The sequence below is a fragment of the Canis lupus genome, chromosome 22 (assembly GCF_048164855.1).
Source record: "Canis lupus baileyi chromosome 22, mCanLup2.hap1, whole genome shotgun sequence".
Taxonomy (NCBI): Eukaryota; Metazoa; Chordata; class Mammalia; order Carnivora; family Canidae; genus Canis; species Canis lupus.
Window position 1 is genome coordinate 38,115,755 of NC_132859.1, and position 22,353 is coordinate 38,138,107.

The 22,353-nt window shown below is 36.6% G+C and overlaps 1 protein-coding gene across 27 annotated transcripts in view; it reads left to right on the forward strand.

Annotated features, from left to right (window-relative positions):
- The window catches only part of RBMS3 (RNA binding motif single stranded interacting protein 3), a 1,291,910-nt gene that overhangs the window by 1,230,552 nt on the left and 39,005 nt on the right, over positions 1-22,353 (forward strand). For 19 of the 27 annotated variants that reach the window (XM_072793055.1, XM_072793062.1, XM_072793059.1 and 16 more), the window contains one exon: positions 4,755-4,802. The exons of the other annotated variants lie outside the window; for them this stretch is intronic. In XM_072793055.1, the coding sequence (XP_072649156.1) occupies positions 4,755-4,802 (48 nt within the window). The remainder of the gene's footprint in view (positions 1-4,754; positions 4,803-22,353) is intronic. 27 annotated transcript variants of the gene reach the window in all.

The window sequence follows — 22,353 nt, forward strand, 5'->3', positions numbered from 1 at the left end:
GTTTCATTTGTCATAATTTATTTCTTTCGAGTTTCTACTTCCTTAGCTTCTAACTCTTTCAGGATTGTAAACCCAAAAGTCCAGAGAAGCCAGCTAAGTCACATTAATGAATAAAGCTGAGTAAGGTCAAGTGAGAAACCCTGGAAATATAGCACCAAATTTCACCTATATTTATTCATGTCACAAACATAGTCACATAATACAAATACACAAAATAGTGGAGATTATATTTTAAATTAGAGATATTTTCATGCAATGCTAGTACAACAGCTCTGTCTGAGTGTTGGATGAATCAATCATAGGAAGAAGGGGTACCTTGGCAGCCTGGAATACAGATGCCTTGTCTAGGGAGGACAGCCCATGCTCCACTTCAGACAGCTATTGCTACATAGACATAGTGATCCAGGGTGGCCCCACCTTCCAGTTTATTAAGATAAGCTAAATATTTGCATTTTAACGGGCAATCTCCCTGTATTTGAATTATCAGACCCAGTTTGTCCTAAGTGCTCTCAGTTGTGACTCCTGCCTGAGTTTTTCCTGGTTCTCCTCTGATGTCTCTGACCATTGCTTCTTCTTTTCTTTCGCAGGCTGCTGAGCCAGGGTTTCATTTTTAACTTCTCATTCATACATGATTTCCTTAAGCAAGCTCATCCACTTTCATGATTTCAAACTCTGCCTTCTATACTGAAGACCCCTAAATCTGAGTCCTCAATGTTAACCTCATCTTAGACTTCTAAAACCATTTAACCAACAACTTGCTAAATAGCTTCATGTAAATCTCCTTTTGACATCTCAAAGTCAGTACAATCCAAACTAATCTCATGAGTTTCCCCAAACTTCTTTTCCACTGACACTCTTCCTCTTATGTGTTTCTGCCCCTTATTTCTTCTCCAGCTAATTCCATGACCATTTGCCCAGGAAGTCAAATGCTACACTTAAGACTCAATCTAGACTCTTTCCTTTTTCCCTCACCACCATAAAGAGCACTTCCATATGCAACTATTCAAGATCTACCAGTTCTGTCCCACAGACATTTGTCAAATACATCCTTTCCTCTACATTTCTAGAGTCTCTACCCTGGGCCTCATTTAATTAATTGTAATAGTCTCCTATCTGCCCTTAGTTTGCTCCAACCCATTTTCTACCATGTTGGCACAAGCAGTCAATCTAAAATTATCTGACCATGTTTCTCTCCTACCTGTAACTTGCCAAAGGCTTTCAGATGTCTGAGCTCACGGAAACTCTGCAAGACAAAGTGTGAGCGTGACAACTCTAGATTAAGACAGGAACATTAATGCCAGAAACAGGTCCAGAGGGCAGAGCAGAGAGAGAGAGATCCAGTGAATAATCCAAAGTAGGCAAGCAAGGATCAGGGTCGATGGGGGGTGGAGCCAGGTTAGAATTTTCCATTCCAAGAAAGGGGGCCTTAGGCCATAGGTCATGTCCCACTTTTCTTTCTGAGATCCCTGGGATAAAAAAGTGTATAAGCCGAAGCCTCTTTTTTAAATTGTCATAAAATTAGATATAGTTTATCCCCCTCCACCATAACTCCAAATTATGAAGTGGGTACCATGTAGTTTAATTAACCTTTGTTTACCATTGGCCACTTCAAATGTCTATTGTTGAATTCTTTGCCCATTTTTAAGCTGGAGAGAATCTGCAGGCCTTAGGAGAAATGAATTGTGCGCAAGCAGTGTAACTTCTATCCTAGGACTCTGCCAACCGTGAAGAACTTCCTAGTTTTTCTGCTTTTGTTTATATTTTTGTCACAGGATTCCCTCTATAGAACCAAAGCACTGTTATCCATAATTTCTTATCACTCCATTGTAAGCTTTAGCAGAAACCACTGGGGATTTTACTGTGTTATGAGAACCTCCAAATTGCATAACAATCTTGTTTTACAAGTTTCTTATCTCCTTTTCATTTGTTCAGTTGGTGGTCACCAGTGGCTTACAATGTCACCAGAATCTTTTCAAAGAAATAAAAAGTTTTTGTTCTGCAGGCTTTTTATCTGCAGTTCTGTTTGTGCTCTCCAATCCACTGGTGATTTGTGACATCATTGGATTCCCATGGTGTAGCCACAGCCACGCACAAAGATAATCTTCTAATTGTAGTCCATTTGTTCACCGTGGTTCACTACATTTTTCAGTCACACCATTCCATTTTTATCGCTGTAAAATTCTGGTGGTATCAACTGAAAATGCTGAATTATTCATTTTGCCTAGAGATTGTCTTTCTTCAAGTGTTAGCTATGAATATGACTATTAAGATGCACAGATAAAAAGCAACGTATAATGTTAAGTGGACTCAGGGTTAGGAACCAGTGTTATAAATTCATAAATGGTAATGAGTATACTTTCAAGAAAAAGTATCAATTAATTAAAAATGGTCAAATACAAGAAAGAAAATATAGATAAAAAGAAATAGTTTAAAAATTTATTTAGTCTTAGTGTAAGATAAATGAACGTTGAGAGTAGTCTTATAAACAGTAAATATGCAGGCATTAATTGAAAATCTAGTATAATGAAAGTTTATTTGAAAATATTAAGCTTTCACTATTTAAAAAAATGGAATCTGAATTCAAATACATTAGCAACAGAGTACAAAATCCCCAAGAGATAAAATGCCAAAGAACATGAACAGATAGGTAATAAAGGAGGAAACAGGATGCCAAAAAGCATATGAAAAATAGTAATTAAAAAAACAGTAACTTAATCAAATACTCACATGGACATAGACACATAACCCATTAAATGGAGTTATCAAAATAAAACACATTGCTGATGAAGGTGTGAGGAAAGAAAACATTCTCAATCACTGATAGTGTGATGATAGAAATCTAAATTTGTGAAGATGTCAGTTGAATAGCAAGGTGGGCAGTCAAGACACTTCAAGCTCACCACGCATTATAGTTTTGAGAAGCTATTCTATGGAAATATTTCAAAATAACAGAAAAGCCTTTAGACCTCAGAAATATCCAGCCCTATGTTCTTTATATCTTTATAACGTCTAATAAAGAAGAATGATTAAATAAATCATCATCCATTCACAAACCAGAATATGAGGCAGCATGAAGCTATAAGAGTTTAAAATAGGAAAAGGATTATTTATAATATTAAATCAAAAGAGCAGGATATAAATTTGCACATGTGGAAATACAGTATAACTAAGAAAAAATATTTATGAAATAAGGCTGTAAGAAATACAAAATAAAGGTGGTTATTTCCAGGAGATGAGATTAGAGATAATTTCTATTTTAATCATTATAACTTTCCTACATTCTCCAAGTATTCAACAATGAGCATGATTTAATTTTTTGTGATTTATTTTTAAATGTTATCACTATATTCTTGGGAAATGACTAGTAGCATGGTCATAACATCAACTTTTTAGGGGGAGGGTTTGTAGTAGTAATATGTGATCGAAGTTTTTTAAAAGGTAATAGGAAATACTACCTCTATTAATAAAATATTTGAGGGCCCTTTAAAGATGATTCTACTTTTTCTAGATCTGGGGATCATAACCAACTCATTTTTACATACCTATTTTGAGACACAAAGTAACTCATGTCCAAGGTTTATTTGCATTTGAATCTAATCCATGTTGGGGTTTGCTGGTCAAAGTGTCCAAGTTTTAATCTGTCTTCTTACATGCTATTTGCTCATGAGAGAGGGAGTAACATCGTCCTTTTGCGGCAAGGAGATTAAATGGAGAAATTTGTGATATACAAATTAAGTCATCAAGGAGGTGAGAAAATGAAGTTTGAGGTTTTAGTTTTTAAAATTGAATAAATAATGGTCATGTGACTAAAAAAAAAAGGGTCACACAAGAGCAGCTATTTAATCATGTTGTGGCAGTTTATTTGAATGTGAGCAATATCTGGTCCCTTTTACACAATTTACCCCTTTAAGGGGAGTTGGGACTAGATTAGAACTTACCATTTTTAGAAGAGGGGGCCTTATCCTTCTTTATTTTTTAAGATCCTTGGCTAAAGGAATTGTATTAAACCAAAGTTTCATCTTTAAAAAAGCAGATATATTTGGTTTCACATAACCCAAAATTTTGAAATGGATGCCATGTAGTTTAAATTAACCTTTCCCTATTATTTGCCACTTCCAGTGCTATGACACTTTGGGAAAAGACAGCAATCATCTGTTGAATTGATTCTGTTCTATTTATCTCTGCTCTCACAATTCCAGCACACAATGCTCCTTGGCCTTGTCCAACAGCCACCGGGATCAGAGCCAGAGCTGAGTGATTACTAACGAAATTCTAGTTTCAAAATATATCAGTCTCCATAGAGTGTGGGAATATGCAAATTTTTCATTTATCTCTTTTAAAATTTTAGTTCTTTCTTTTGTTCTCCAGAATTTCATTTCACTTTGTGCTCTGGGCCCCTTCCAGATGGGCTGCCTTTTAGAACATTTGTGTCAGCCAGAGAGGGTGAAAATTTCACATTGATTCCCCAATGGAGGAACCAAAATGATGACAGATTGAGGAAGAGGAAAGCATCCTAGAATAGAATGTAGTACCCCAGTAGTCACAGGGGACCTAACAACATGTACCATGTGGCAGTACTGGGGACCATTGTATCAACTATAAACTAGGGGTCATAGTGCCTTGAGTGTTTGAAGGCAGGGGGCTTAGACAACCATATGACATATAGTGGGCACTTCCACTTTTTAGAGCTAAGAGTCTATTTTATTTTCTTTTGTACTTCATTGCATTCTTTCTCATGCTCTTTTCATTCAAAGATTCAGTCCCAAGACAGGATTATGATACTCCACCAGCTGTTGTGTCAGGTAGGAAAATTCTAATTCCTTTAAGATTTGATTGGAGGGGAGAGATGGAGGTTGCTGGTTTTCTCCAAAACTCTTTAAAGCAGTGATTCTCAATAGGACTGGGTACAGGAATTTGAATGTTAGTTCTGGGATTGACAACAGGGTAGCATATGTGGTTCAAAAAAGTATCTTTAAAATTCCAATCCAGTGTTATGTATGGAAAATAAGTATGTTGCTTTTGAAATAAAAAGTGAAAGGTCAAAGCTATTTGGTCTGTGAAGAATACACAGAAAATAGAGTCTATGTTCTGTGTATTAGTGATTCTCAGTATGAGAAAGATTCATCAGAATTTCTGGGAAGTGGGAAAAGGATGTTTATGTTTATCAAAAAGGGGCACAGATTAATAAAAAATAGTTTGAGAAGCACTGCTTTAGAGACCAGAATTCTTCTGAAATCAGAAAGTCATTCCATTTTGCTTGCTCAGCACCCAGTGTAGTGTCTGACACATAGTAGGTGCTTGATATAATTGTTTGTTGAATGAATCAAAAGTTCAAATTTGTTCCAAAAAAAATGCTATTTTGAATATTGAAAGAAAGGCTGCCAGTGTTCCATTTGTACAACAAAATGGCAGTGATGGATTTGAGAATGCTTTAGCATTTTGAGGATTTTAATTATCAATATTTAAATTGTTTCAATAACTTCAGTGGTGCAGTTTGTAAGACGGTATATGCATATGAAGAGGTTGGTTTTTATTTTGAACTGCACAGATCACCTTAATTTTGAATTTTGTTTTTTTGCAAAGGAAAATGGGCACAATTTTTCATTTTTGTTGATTTTCCTAACTAAATAAAATACTGGCAGCCTGAGGAGCTTTGAACTCTTTGATCCTTTGATGTGTTAGATGATGAGGACATAAAATCTAAACCAAAAAGGGCATTGGTGTGACAGAGCAAGAGACAAAGGCCAGAAATAGAATGAAAGAGCCCAAGGGGTAGTAGAGTCTAGCAACTGAATCGTGGTTTTCAAACAGAGAACACTGTGTTCTTGACCACCTGGTTTGCCTGACCCAGCATCTGAAGGGTAATCCGTTTCTCATGTCTTGTGGACTTGTTTAATTATGCTCATGGCTGAATACTCATCTTAAAAGTTCAGTTGAGAAACAGTCAGCTAGCTTTCAGCTGTGAAGTTACTTTGGTCCTTTTGAAGATATCTACAAATTGTCATTAATTGGAATACCACTCACCTTTCCCAAAGTGTATTATGTGTCATATCTTAATGTGCCTATTTCATGTAGGATATGGGATCCCTGGGAAGATACTTTGTTCAGTGCATACAGCCTTGACTTTGTTTAACATGTGGCTTATACTCTTGCTAATTCAGCTATATTAATCATAACAAAAGACACACACTGGAACTTTCCTTCAGCCAGGTTGCCTGATTTCACTTTTTTTTTTAGATTTATTTATTTATTTATTCATGATGAGAGAGAGAGAGAGAGGCAGAGATACAGGAGGAGGGAGCAGCAGGCTCCATGCCTGGAGCCCGACGTGGGACTCGATCCCGAGACTCCAGGATAGCACCCTGGGCCAAAGGCAGGCGCTAAACCACTGAGCCACCCAGGGATCCCCCTGATTTCACTTTTGAGAACCAAATGAACAACAACAACAAAAAGGAACATCAAAAGCACTTGCTAGATATCAGCGATAGGGTCTGGCTTTTACACAAATCAATTGAGGCAGGATACCTGGCTGCTCAGAGCTCCTGCTTAATTCCATAGACAGGTACTGCTGAAAGTTCTGCTGCAGAGAAATGACTTGATCAAAGTAGGGCTTTAAGAAACTTAATCCAGCAAATTTGTGTGTGCTTAAGGAACAACAACAACAAAAAAATAATCACATAGAGTAGTTAGAAAAGTCAGATATAATATCACTAAAATAAATACCCAGCTGTAGAGTACAAAAGAAGGGACTAATATAGAAGTAACAGAAAAAATAACATAGGGGCAAGGTGGGAGTGTCACAGTCACTTTCTTCTTCTAAGTTGGGATTGGCGATTTGACGTTTTATTAGTTTCATAGACATTTTTAGATCTTAGACAGCTAAATGAAAATAGAACCTTCCAAAAGTGTGGTAACTATCCTGGTGGGCACAATGTGAGTGACTTTTGAATAGTGTTTCCTTTGCTCAACCCTTGACCAAATCAGGGAAGTAAAACAGGAAAAGGTGTTATAAGACTTTCTTCTCCTATCTCCCAATATGCCCAGATTGGACAACTCAAATAGTAATTAATTCTTTGCCAGTGTCGGAACTGACTAAATTGTCATAATGTATCTGAGTTCAAGACGTCTGCTTCGTAATCTACAGAGACATAATCCAACCTAATATCATTCAATCAACCCATCAAACACTTATTGAACACCTTCTGAGCGCTAGGCACTACACTCAAGTACTTGGGATACAAAGATGAGTAGAAAAATAGACCAATGGTAAAAAATATATATATAGTCTAATTTAATGTTGTTGTCATTGTTGTTGTCGTTATTTTTGATGTTTAAATGTATAAAGTATGAAGAACTAAAATCTAGAATCTAAAAGGAAGATCAGTGATAAAGTGAATTCTGAGCTGGATTTGGAAACATGAATAGGACTTTAGCAGTTGACAAGAGTGGCAAAGGTAGATCAGGGGAATAGGACAGGATATGTAAAGTCTTGAAGATAATGATGTATGGGGTGATTAGATAGTAGCAAGTCACCTGGCATCCTTGGGACTAAAGGTGACAATATAGACACTGAGGCTATGTCAGGGAAAGCTGATTTTAGGTGAGGAGGCCTCTTTCCTCTTTGAGTCACAGGTCACTTTGTTCTTTTATTTATTCAAATAATATTTATTGGAAGCATACTACGTGGCCATGATTGTGTTGGGTGCTGAGGATACAGCTTCCTTCTAATAACCTAGGGCTGAAGTAGGAATTCAGGCACAAACAGGTGATTATGACACAGTGTTAAAAGTGTTTCCACATAGACAAATATGTGATGTTTAAGTCTGTAAATTCTTCAATAAATACCTAAATTAAGAATCTACTTATGTTACTAGTTATAGAAACTTGGGAAAATTATTTCTCTGTATCTTCTGTTACTTATCTGAGGAAATAATAATAATTACCTCATAAAGTTGTTGCAAGTATTAGGGGTATTAAAATATATAGTCCATGGACCGCCTGGGTAGCTCAGTCAGTTAAGCATCTGACTTGGTTTCAGCTAAGGTCAAGATCTCAAGGTCATGAGATCAAGCCTTGAGTAGGGCTCTGCACTGGATGTGGAGCTTGCTTAAGATTCTCTTTCTCCCTCTCCCTGCCCCTCTTCCCATTGTGTCACTCTCTTTTTCCCTCTTGCTCTCTCTCTAAAATAAAATAAATAAATAAAATCTTTTTAAAAAGATACATAGCCCACTTAAAACAGATCCTGGCATAAAAGAAGTGCTCAAATGTTATTAACAACAACTATCCTAATTATTCTTATTACAAGGTGCTATGGTGGCACAAAGAAAAAAAAATCAACATAGAGGAGTCAGAAAAAGTGGAAGAAGCCTCTAAATGGAGACATAAAGAGACATGGGGATTAGCCAAGTAAAAAAAAAAAGTTGGAGAAGGAAAGTTTCAGACCAAGGGGGCAGCATATACAAACAAAGGCTCATGGTAGCAGGATATAGTAAATTCAAGGAAGTATTAATGGTCCAGTGGCACAGAGACACATAAAGAGAGATGGGGAGTAGAGAAAATGAGTCTTGAAGAATACGCTGGAGCAAAATCAACAGATATGATTACTCAAGGTCTATCCTGATGTCAATAAGCACTAAAAGGTTTTAAGTTGGAGACTGACATGACCACCCTGGATACAGTACGGTAAATGCTTTAAAGAGACGTAAAACTGGAAACCGGAGACCAGAACTCAAGAACCCAAGCACAAAATGAAGTTGGCATGTGCTCAAGCTGTGGAAATGAGAGTGCAATGTTGACAAACTTATGATATAGTAGCTGACTGGCTATCAGAGTAGAAGGATAGAAAAGAGTTAACGGTAGTTCCTTAAGTTCCTGGCAACTCAGTGGCCTGAGGTGTCATTTGCTGAGATCTGAACCAGAGGACAGAGGATCAAGTTGGCAGGAAAGAGACTAAGTTCAGTACTGTACATGTTGAGCTTCAGATGTCTATGAGGCATCCAAATGGAAATAATCAATAAATATTTGGATGTGTGTGTCTGGAACTTAGAAGACAGCTCTTAGCTAGAGCTGAATTTTAGAGTTATTGCCATGGAATTAAGTCATGTCATCCAGAGAATGTTCTTAGAATGAAGGATGTAGGCAGATCCTTAAATAGTATAAAATGGGCAGGAAAAGGCACCTAAAATGAAGATTGGGAAGACAACTATAGGCATGGAAGGAAAACCAAGATTATGAGGTTTCAAACAAAGCCAAAGCAAGGATGTATCTCAAGAGACGATGCTCCAGTAAGAAAAATCCTTAAAAGACATGACTGGATTTAGTTACATAGAGCTCACTCATCAATTTGATGAGATGATATAAAGGGGAAAGGTAGAGACAGTGAATATCCTGTACAAAAGTAAATGCAACAAGTGCCAGAAACTTAACAGATTTGGCGTTGAAGAGTAGAGAGGATAAAACTAAAAACAAATGGAGAATAAAATTGATTGCTGTTCTGATTTTTAAGATGTTTTTAGATGGAAAATATTTGGTCATGACAGAAAGAGCCAGGAAAGCATTCTGAAGTTTAAAGATGTAATTCATGAAGCCATGAGTGATAGAACTAGGTCATTGAGGATGGCAGACATCTCTTGTGGGAATGTGGGAAGACAGGAGGAAGGCATGTTGTATGTGTGTGTAAATCTATAAATGTAGAAACAGAATATCAAGAGATTTTTTAATGAGATAAGTACTATTTGTTTTTATGTGAAGTATTAATTGGTGTCTTCTGAGAGCATTTAGGAAATGGCATGGGAAAGGATTTAAGGAGAACAGAGGTATGGAAAACTGTGGAGTAAGAAAGCCAGCTACCAATACATAGAGAGTTTGAGGGGCAGTACTGGAGGTCCATTAGAAACTAAAGATTATGGATTTTTGTGATGCCATTCTGTAAGGATGTTTGATTTTCTGCTGTAGTGATCCAGTAGCCAAGAAGGCAGAGAGGTGCATTAATCCAGGGCTAAGATTTTACTGACTGAAGTGGAAAAAAAAAAGGCCAATATGTGCTGAGAATATTGGCAAGAGAGTGATTGAGTGACAAACCATAGTTTCCAGGTCAATAGAAAGAGAAAAGAGGCCCACAGGGATGGGAGAGAGGGAGAAACAGGGATTATAGAGAACAGAGGTCTCAATGAGATATACCAAGTAGTCAGAATAGAAGATTCAGGTTTAAGATTTATGGATAATAAACTGTTCTTTGGAAAGTCAAGGTTATGAGAGCAGGTGGCCAAAAGATGAACTTGAGGTGAAAGTGGCAGAGGTTAAGGAAATCAGGCAATATGAATTCAAGAGGCCACTGTTCAAGTGTGTATTTTTGTATGTCTGGATTTTTTTAATTTGTTTTTTGACATTAAGATGTCAGCTGATCGCTGATAGAACTGATAGAACATATTTCTGAAACATGTTAGACACACATTAATGACTTTCAGAATTTTTAAGAATAAAGTTCTTTCCAGAACACTTAGAATATAGATCTGATTAACTGCAGAAACGTGTATGAGATCAGTGTTTTTCAGGGCATGGTTTGTGTATCACCATAATACTTCCAATGATTTTAGAAGCATAGGGACTCAAACTTACTATTTTTACTCTAGCACTTAAATAGTTACTTCAATGTGAATTTGAAGAACATAGAATAAGTTCATCAAGCACATAGCTTAAGGGATACTTTGCTTAGGAAATGTTTAAGGTAAATAGTTAACATGCGAATACATTTAAAAAAACGGGATCCCTGGGTGGCTCAGTGGTTTAGCGCCTGCCTTCAGCCCAGGGCGTGATCCTGGAGTCCCGGGATCGAGTCCGCATCGAGCTCCCTGCATGGAGCCTGCTTCTCCCTCTCCCTGTGTCCCTCTCTCTCTCTCTCTCTGTGTGTGTGTGTGTGTCTCATGAATAAATAAATAAAATCATAAAATCATAAATAAATAAATCAGGAAGAATATGGGTATGAAAGATTGGTGATATCCAAAAAGACTGGCTACAGTTTACAAACAAGAGCCCTAGATTTATTTCACAGGACTTATCTCTCCTTGTTCAAAGTCTCTGCTACACCTTATCCAGCTTATTTTAAGGACAGAAGACAGAATCCTGGAACTAAGTATATTTTCATGCAAAAATCACAAGAGCCTATTCTCTTTTTATTGTTTCTTTTCCCTCATAATTGTAACTTTTTATTTTTTTATTTTTATTTTTTAAATTTTTATTTATTTATGATAGTCACAGAGAGAGAGAGAGAGGCAGAGGCACAGGCAGAGGGAGAAGCAGGCTCCATGCACCGGGAGCCTGATGTGGGATTCGATCCCGGGTCTCCAGGATCGCGCCCTAGGCCAAAGGCAGGCGCCAAACAGCTAAGCCACCCAGGGATCCCCCATAATTGTAACTTTTTAAAAGATCCTCCCATTTTAGGGAAATTTAAATGGAAAAAATGGCAAGTACAACATTTTTTTTTCTATTCACAGTTGGATTTTGTGAGGAACATGGGAAAACTATTGATAATTTGTTGTCAGATTTTTATCTCAGTTGCTCTGAGCTGAATATCCCTGATAGGTATCATCAAGAAATCAAGCAAAAGACTACCATGGACAGGGAACTGAAGTAGAACCAAAATTTGTTCTTCTATTCTAAAAAACTTAGAGTTCAAAATCTGAACCTGTGTTTGGGAAAAATGAAAAAATAAAAAGGAGCCAAAGAGATGCTTTGATAGGAAACCATAGAACTTCAGAACATACAGGCATTTTCTGTCATGTCTTTCCTACACACCAGCTAAAATAGATTGAGAATAGTCAACGTTATCAGGATAATTTCACAATGAGATTTCACAGAAAAGGCATATGTAAATCACAATAGAGTTACACTCAGTGTGGTCCAATATGAAGTACTTAAGTGTCAGATTTCTAGCCAGGGAGTCATGCTATAAGAATGAAGTCCTTCACAGAGGTACTTGGCCTAGATTAAGACCAAATTCCCTGCCAAAATAGTGTGCAGTTTTTGCTGCACATCTTCTTTGCTAGTCAGTAACATCAGTTTGCATTGGAGGAATTGGTGATGCTACACCAAAGATTTGGTTAAAGCCTACCTATATACCGCCTCTCCTTGGATAGGAATAACTTTATAAAACTAGCCCTTAACTGGGGGCAAGGGCGTGTTTGAACTATTTCAAAAAACAAAACCATTTTTCAAGCTCTAAATAAAATTTGTTTTCCTGGATACCATGAGCTAATTACAAATGATTTCCATCTCTTAATTAAAAATTAGGTCCATTAGTACCTCCAATTGGCAACAATTAGCCATTAAATTGTATTTACTGTAAAAGACCTGACATAGAGTTATGTGTTCCTACAAGCCATGCATGAAAATCAGTTTCATTTATTTGCTCAAATATTGTGCATCTATTTTAATTACAAAATTGCATTTGTTTAAATGCACTAATTGATTGTTTCCTTTCAATAAATTCTAATAAGGGAGGCTTTGCTCTACTTATTACTCACTCATTCAGCTAATATTTATGACTTCCTATAGTGCTACAAGGAACCAAGACTAGATGGTATAAAATAAAGATGTACCCATTTCCTACAAAGAACATTGAATCTAAAAACAGAGCATGGTGTTGTAAAGACTTGTCATATAACATAGCATGCAACAGATACCATAAAAGTAGTTTGCAGAACAGACTTTGTATGAGTATTTGACAAATAGGCATGGGCATGCTGTTATTGTGTTCCTGCTAGTGCATTTATATTGTTTACTACGTTACAAAAATAAAGCCTTAAAGACTTTTCCTGTGGGGCCCCAATTTTCTGTTGCTTTATTCAGGTACCCAATAACCAAAAGGAGCTTAAGCAAATAGACTGTTCTGATATATAAACATCACTAATTTAGTCCAGTTTGGGATGTATGGAGGGATTTGGGATAGAAGGATGCAAAATTTTATACCTTATCTTCTAATTCAAAGTTTTTTTCTGTAAAGGTCCATACTATAAATATTTTAGGCTTTGATGGCCATACAGTGTATCATAGCTACCCAACTCTGCCTTAGGGGTGAAAACAGCCACAGACTGTGTATGTGGATGAGCATGGCTGTATCTCATTAAAACTTTATTTTTAAAAATGGGCACCAAGCTAGATTTGGGTGGGTTACATAGTTTACACACCTGCTCTAATCAATTGATTTTATAAGTATTTCGAGTTAAATACATCATAATAAGCATAAAATACATTTCATTTTAAAGCTGGCATTTTGTGTTTTTTTTTTACTTCATGAAAGGCATATGAAATATCAGAAAGGCAAAGGTGGGACAGGTTGAGATAGAGAATGAGAGAGACATCTTAATATTTTGGTGTGTACAGCATAATTGTTTGTGGTACTGAAGTATTAAAACTCTAAGTACATTTTTTAAATCTTTCACATGCTCATCATCTGTTGGTTTTCTGGGACTTACTTGTATATACCAGCAATGGCAGATTATCAACCAGGAAAATTAAATATATATTCTGTTTAATATCCTCTTGACAGCTTTAGAATTCTGTACTTTTAGAAATTTATGGAAAAGAGAAGAGATAGGTCATCGGAATGGATTTGTAGTAAAAAATATAATTTATATCTTTGTCACACCACCTAGACTGGTATTCTCATGGCTGTTGTGGTTGATTGGGGTCCACTGAAGTCACTCTTTATCTTTCAGCACTAGCTAGCTCTTCTGTTTCCCCCTGGGTAACCACTTCTCTGAGTACTGTATTCCACTTTGCACTGAAGGTGAAGGGACACTTTCCTGGTTTCGTCTAAAGACTTAGCACTGCATAAGGCAGGCCTAGGAGGGCTGGAGATAGGACTGCCCTTCTGTGGCAGGGTCAGAGCAAATTCTACTTGGTGATGCAGGACATACCAGACATGGAAAGGCAGCATGCAAAATGCCGTCTTTTTGCAACATAATCCTCAGTGAGTGGCAGCGATGGGTTCAGAGCACTCCAGAGCGACAGTGTACAGTGTCACTTAGTACCCCAACCATCGACAATGGCACTGCCTCTATGATGGCAGCTGAGGAAGAGAGCATTTTCAAGACAATGATCGATATTAAAAGAAGCTAATGTCATGTGCAGGAATCAGCACATCTGGTCCTGAAAGCACATGGTTCCCTTTTTAATCAACAGCACAGAGTAGGCATGGGGGTTCCTGCCAGAGAATCCAACCCCGAACTGACTATGATTCAGCACTTGCCAGAGGCAGACTTGAGATGTCTGATACCAGAGAGACACGGCCTGACAGACGTGCTAACATTTCTCTAGACTCTGTGTGTTAAATTAGTTTATCAGAAAGCAAAATACCTGAACCGTATGATTGCACATCCCTATAGAAATGCTTTCTCAGTGTTAAAATGTAATGTTTTAGCCTCTTCTTTCTTAAAGGGGTGACACATGACACAGACACTTAAACCACATCACTAGCTTTCTGGAGACACTACAGTGGAAGTAATTGTCCATTATTTTACTCAATGTTCCTTATATAAAGAAGCCAATGATGAATTGCTGCTTGAGTTCAGTGCCTCGGCAAGTATTTCTCTCCAGATGAGCAGATAGCCTTCTTTTTAACTGACATTCTAAAGTACATAACTTAATCTATTTCCCTTTTGGCCTTGGCTATCAGGACAGTTCGAGTCAGATGCAGTACATTGCAAACGTTCCCAGTGGCATGTTCTCTTGATTGCTCTCGACTCTTCATTGATTTGCTGGTGTTTTTTAATTGTGCTTTTTAATATACTGCTTAATTATTTAAACCCTTCGCAGATTTGACTTGGAAATACAAAAGCTCTCATTTTTATGGTTAAAAAAAATAAATGAAAAAATGCTAATGGGCTCAGGGAAGTTTGTGTGCTATAAAGTCTCAATGGCAAGATAAAATGAAAGATGATTGTGATTATGTGTTGATCTGATCTAAAAATTGGCCAGCAGGCAGTTTTCATTTATTCACACATATGCAACTCTGAATAGGAAAAAGTATGGCTTAACAGTTAGAAATGGCTTTCAGAGTCAAGAAGGTGTATGTGATTCCTGGTTCAACTATTTAATAATTATTTCACAACAAATTTAAATTTTCTGAAGCGTACTTTTCTACTCATTAAGTACAGATAGTGCATTAGCACCTCTCTGTGTATACTTATATGAGGATTGAGATGACATATCTAAAGTACCTCGTACATGCCTGAGTCATAATAGATGTGAAATAATTGGGGCTTTCTTTTTTCCTTTCCCTGCATTCAAGGAAGTATGTTGGACTTCCTTAAGCATCACTAGCCTTAACACTTGCCATAAGAGATTGACTGAACCAATGCTGCTTTAAAATAGAGTTTTCAAAACCAATATCTAACAACAGAAGAAATAGTAAAGGAGTTTACTATATTTCTCCCCTATTGTCTGAACTGTGATAATATTATTAGTTGAATCAATATAATATATCAAATTTAAAGCTTTTTCAACAACATGAATAAATAATACTCATAGCGCAAAGTAGAAAGGGTGACAAAATGAAACCATTTTTTTTATTTTGAGTCCTAAACATGAATGTAACACTCAAAGAGAGTGCATTACATGAATACCATATGTGTTTTTAATTTTTTCTAAGCTTTTTAAAATGTTGCTTTGCAATTTGTATCATTTGCTGAAATGTTAATAGCATAGTCTTTCAATATATCTAATATGGGGGAGATATTTATAGACCCAGAAAACATGAGTGTGCTCCTATAAAGATGATGATAATGATGATTGTAGTGATTAGACTATGGCATTTATGGTAGAATTAAAAGAAAACTGTTTCTTGATAAAAGTGACATAGAATTTTTGAGCAATTCTGTAGCCTCAAGTCAGTCTTAATTTTTTTATGTGAATTCATTACCTCCCTACCAGAAGGTGCATCTCCACAACCAGTTGACCACTGCTTTTAATATTGTCCATATGGAAATCACATTCCAAATGATATAATGTGTCCCTGGTATGCAGCACTTGGAAAAACCTAAAATCTTCTCAGTTTATTTAATGAGAGAATTCTAGTCTCTTGTGGTTTATAGAATTGATAAAATATGTTCGAAATTAGGACCATATATAATATACTTTAATTACATGTGAGTATTAAGTCTAACTTCCACAAGTTTTATATATGTACATATATAAAATATAATTGTATATGTGTATATATATATATGTGAATATATGTACACCTTTGAAATGTATGTTTAAAATAAAATCTGCTTTTGGGGATAATTTGTTTTCCCAAGTTGCAGATCACAAAATATTTATTCCTACCAAAATCATGGTGGTAACTTTTCAAAGTCCGCTTGCCACCCAAGATACTGGTTATACATCCTTCTTTTCTACTACTATTATTCATTTAGATAATATGGAATATGTCACAAACAGTATATTACTTCTTATCAGGTCAGTCATTTTTTACTTGTCTGAACTGTGCACTTTGGTGTACTCATTGTGATTTAGCTTTGATACAATATTGATTGCAAAGCCATCAGCTATCTGACCTAGGTAGTACATATCAAAAACTATAATAGCTTCCCATCACGTTTCCTTAAAAATGAAAAACAAAAAATTGAAAAGATTTTAAAACAATGGTGCCTTTTAATTTACATGCAACAGACATATTTCAGCTGGCAGCAAAACCATGTTGGATTCAGGGTAATGGATTGCAGGTCCCTATAAGGCATAAATTTAATTACGTTATGTGCCTGCTTTACATCCAGCACTCTGCCCAAGAGACTCAGATCTGGGAAAGCACAGGACTCCAGATTCAGGAAATGGGAATTTCATTCATAATTGAGCAGTTACTTTAGCAAATCAAATATATGGAGTTGGTTTAAAAAAAAATCATTGAGATTTTTGAGATATTTCTTCTGGAAGATTAAAGCCTACTAGCCAAAGAAGACCAGAGACCAACTATAGTCAAATAAAATTAGCTTTACTAGCTTGAAAAATAAAGGAAGATGTTGCAGGTGAGCCACAGAGCATCTCAGAGGAGGGATTTTGGATGGACTTATAGGATTTGAACTTGTACAGTATGTCTTTGGGAAGGGCTTCAGGAAGTGATAGTTTTCTGCATTGTGTACTGTCAGGAAGTGAGGGGCAACCTCACTTAATGTCTTAGTATTGTCTAGTAAGTGAGAGGAACAAAGCAAACCTAGAATTGCCCTTGGAAATGATGTAGTAGTCACTCATGTTAGACAGAAAAGGGAGGTGTTTGTTTTTAGGTTTGCAAAATGCCCTTGCCTTTTTCTTTTATCCCCCAGTCATCAGCTCTTCTTGTCTGATAATTGTTGATAATTCTTAAAATTTGTTTAATTGGGAATACTATGACCTTGCTAATAGCTACCAGCTAATTAAAGATCATTTGAAAGATTTCCATAAATTCTTTCCTTATCTAAAGGGCAATTATAATGTTGCCTGATAAAAATATAACACAATATTCACTGGCCTTGATCAAAAGTCAATACAAACATGGGATAGCTCAAATTGTGTTTTATTTATCATAAGCATTGAGTGTATATGGACAATATTCCTAAACTAAAAATGAATCTATGCACAAAAAGAGTACCTTATGTTCAAGTTGCTGTGCTAAGTACTTTATGTGGATTTACTGGTTACATTTGATTGTCACAACCATCCAGTGAAGAAGTTTGTGTGTCCTCTACAAAATGATTCTTTACAAACTCAGCTCAAACCCCCACCCATATTTGTTCCATCAGCTGTTCCATCAGCTATTTTAAACTTTTTGACCTTCTCAAGTTCCAAACCCAAGTCTTGCCATTTATACTCAGAAGATAGCTACCTCCTCCATTATGAGAAGATAGACACCGTATTTGATCTGATTTCCCACAAATGTTTTCTCTTTACTTCAAATATCTATTTCTTCATTCTTCCTCTCTTCTTCCTGTATTTTGTCAAGTCATGGCCTTCTCTTTATCAATGTTAACCCTTCTTTCTATGTTCTTGTTTATGTCTTAACCTCTGATGTTCTTACAGTAGTGTTCCTACACCCACCTTCTTCAACATATACCTATCCATTGATGATTTATTCCTCTGCTTAAACAAAAACAAAAACAAAAGGTGAAGGTCCATTCTATCTCATTTCCTAGGGTGCTGGTGTTAGGGCATTTTGCTTTTCTTTGTTCTTATCCCCAGAGAAGTCATCTGGTTCATCAGCTTTAACCATCATATAGATGGCCTCCATATCTCTATTGCTTATCGCATCTCTGAGATCCAGAGGTATCTGTTTCTAGATACCTCTCAAAAGTCTCCCTTCTGCTTCCACCACTCTTGGCTGGCCTGCTGAAGCCCAGACTTCATATTCATAATTCAAGCCTCATAATATTTCCTCATCTACTTGCTCCCACAGACTTCCCTAGAGTTCAAGCAAACCACTCTTAGCATTGTATCTCAAAGACAAGATTTTCAACATTAAGTGTATTTATGAGTTTAGGATTGTTATGGTCTTTGATAGTGACTTGGAACATAGCTCTTCCTTTTGGGTGAGAATCATATGATTTAATACTCAACTGAGCTTGAAGTAAAATAGGACATCTCTTATAAACTGACAAGTCATTTTTCTTCCAAGATATTGTGCTTCAAATCTCAGACATTTTTGTTCACTCTTCCCCTCATGCAGTCTTTTCTTTCTTTCATTCTTTGTCTTTCTTTCTTTCTTTCTTTCTTTCTTTCTTTCTTTCTTTCTTTCTTTCTTTCTTTCTTCTTTCACAATATACTTTGAATCTGCTCTCCATTTGAATCACGTTCCATTCTGTTACCTTAGTCCAGATTGGGTACTTGTTACCTTCTAATTTTATTATTGCAATGTCAATACCTGGCCTTTCCCTTTGTTATTCAACCTTCACACAAATGCCTGAATAAACTTTGAGATTAACATTTTTTACTTTAACTTGGTCTGCAAGGATATGATCTTACTGTAACAACTAGGCGTTACCTTAATAAATAACAATCCTTACTCTATTCTTTTACTGCCAGAGAGAGTGTACAGATTAGATCTCTGAATCTAAAGTCAACTTTTCTTTTTTTTTTAAGATTTTTATTTATTTACTTATGATAGACATAGAGAGAGGGAGAGGCAGAGACACAGGCAGAGGGAGAAGCAGGCTCCATGCCGGGAACCCAATGTGGGACTTGACCCCAGGACTCCAGGATCACGCCCTGGGCCAAAGGCAGGCACTAAACTGCTGAGCCACCCAGGGATCCCCTAAAGTCAAGTTTTCTAATAGCAATACTCAAACTTGCAAACCAGTACATACCAGGAATGTTACACTACTCAAAGCTATGGATGGCTTAGAGATTATTCTACAGGGACGTGGGTGTTAAAACTGCGTCATACTGTAGAACCACAGTGATGATTGCTTATTGATCTCTCTGTGAATGCAGACCTAATTTTTTCCTGAGAAGAAACTTATCTTTCCTGCAACAAACCTCCGAATAGTGGAAGGTTTATTTTGGGTGGAGTGAGTGGGTTTTCTTAAATTCTTCTTAGCTTCTTCAATTTGACACTATCTATTCAGTGCCAAGTTCAGCATTGAGACTTATGTGTTACTAACAGCAAAGAAAGCTACATTCCAAGTCCTTGTCAAGAAGTACAATTCCAAAGTTACTAACACTCATACCTTTCAGAACCTTGGCTAAAAGAAAATAATATTTTTGGAGGAATATTTGGATAATATGCAATATATCCATTCTCCTTAGTTATCTAAATTATAACCCTGGATTAGGCTGAAGAAGCTGTTCTATCTGAAACTCTGTCCCACTGACCCCCTGAAAAACAGCTTTTTCTCAAGTATGCATTGGCATAATGCCATTTACTTCCATTTGAAGGACACTATAATCATAGCCCTTGGAAACTTGCTTTGCTTACTTTAAAACTTTTGCTTCTAAGACTACACAATATCTGCTTTTTTCTGACCTGTGGGAGAAATGTCTCTGTTGCCTCCATATTGGGAATTATTCTTCTATGCATCTGATTTATTTTCTTTCCTAATGGACACAGTGAATCATGTAATTCATTGCTAACTAGCTCTGACAAATTTTAATGGGATGTATTTTATTAGCCTTGCTGACTTCATCTTACTTTTTTCCCTTCGTCTCATTTTTCTCACTTATTTGATACTACAACATTTTATACAATTTTGGAAGCTCCCTTAAATCCTTTTTGGGAGCAAGATGAGCTATAATTAAATAAATTAGTAGAGACTCCTAATGTATAATATCTGTAGTCATGAGCCACAGCTCAAAGGTTACAAGGATTAAGTACTCATCAGCCTTGTGTTCAAAGCCTGCCATGGTATAATACTCAAGATACTCTTCCAACCGCCTTTCCTACCAAGTCCCTCCATAATTCTGTTCTCTCACTCATCACAAGTATTTGTGGGATGTGTTTGGCTATGAGCACTTTCTTCCTTACTTGACCTGTGCTGACTTTCTACCTGGAACTACTTCTCTGCCACACCTGCAGTTTCTGCTGGTCAAATCTTACTCATCTTTAACAACGTCTCTGCCATGAATCTCTTCCTCATTTTCACAGGCAGATGTGATGTAACTTTATTTTGAAAATTCAAAGTCTTCTGTTAGCACTGTTGTACTCCACCTAACAGTATAGATACATGTACATTCCTCACCACCTCTCCAACCCATCTTTAGATTGCAGGTCTCTAGAGGTTTGGAATTCAATAACTATGTTCTTCCCATTATGCCTGGTTGTACTAAGGCTCAAATATTTGATAAAAAAAATGGAAGTCTTTAAATAAGGTCTTACCCTCAAGTACAGACTTCAGTGGTAACTTTTACTCAAAACAAATTTGGAAGACCAAATGTGAAGGCAATACTAAACTAGTCAGATGCCTGAACTTTCTCTAATAAGCCTAAAATTTAGGACAGTTTTCCCCCCACAAAGTTAATCTAATTAACTGTCATCCTTGACAGGATTAGCATGTCATCCATCTGTTTGATCTTGCTGATTCAAGCCTTAAGCCACCCCAATCCATTCTCACTACAGTCATCAGTGTCATCTTTCTAAAACTGTTTCAAATCTTTCCACAGCCTTCAAAATCCTTCTCAGTCCTTAGCCCCTGCTATAAGGTCCTTCATGATCTCCATGTCTACTTCTCCATACTTATCTTTCACTATTTCTGTGCTCCAGGCACAATTGCTTTCAGTTTCCAGGACTGGCCAAGTTTCCAGAGTTTTTGCCTAAGTGGAAATATAGCTATGAGCTGTTCCTCTGTCTAGATATTCTGTCTAGATGTCTAACATTTTTCCCTATACTTTTCAATTTGCTAATTCAGGCTTGTTTTCCAGAGATTATCTCAGATGCTTTGTATTTTACATGGAAGTGTCCTTCATCTTTATATCTTATCTTAAAGATGGCATCCTTCATATTCTTTTAGGTCCTCCAGAGTATCTTCATCATAACATTTAACACACTGAATCATCATTTGCTGTTAAATTATCTTTCTTTTCCTCTACAGTCAAGAATGTAAACTCCTTGAGAGTAGGGGGTACTGATAGTTACCTTTCTTCCCTGTTGCCCAGCATCATCCTAGTAGGTGTTTCATAAATATTTGTTGATTGAATAAATGATGTCCACATCTAAGAATGTTGATTTGGTAGACACACCTATATAATCCTAACCTTAACTTAAAAAAAAATAGTCAAAGGAAAACAGAGTTCCCAAGAATTTTTGAAATTTGAATGAACAACTACATGCAGAGAGCTTTCTGAATGGGATATCAAAATCTCATGAATAAAAAGGTGGAAGAAAAAGTGAAAAAATGGAGGAAATAGAATTATTAGGGGAGGAGTCTTAATGAAATAATTTAAAATGTTGATGGAAACGTACAAAGTGTCTCTTAGAAATATGACTGCCCTTCAGCAATGCTGCTTATCTGGAAGATTTCATTTTGTTAATTATTTTCCCTAGATAACCATCATATTCATTTATCTTACTAACATCATTATAATTGATTCCCCCGAGTCACCTTCTGAAAGTACTTTCATACCCTTTGTGTTGCCTTGGTCCCTCATGTGCCCACCACTGCAAACACACTGATCCCAAAGACATAGCCTCTTTGCCTCATTTGTGTGTATGTGTGTGTGTGTGTTAATTCTTCAATGGCCTGTGTCATACCTTTTGCAGATTTTCTAGAAGACATGCATTCAGGTGCCCCATACTCATTGTTACTGGTAATCAGGACAAGTAATGGCCTTTAGCTCTTTTTCATTAATGCAATGGAAAAGCACCATGCCCAATCCATTAGTGATGCACTATTA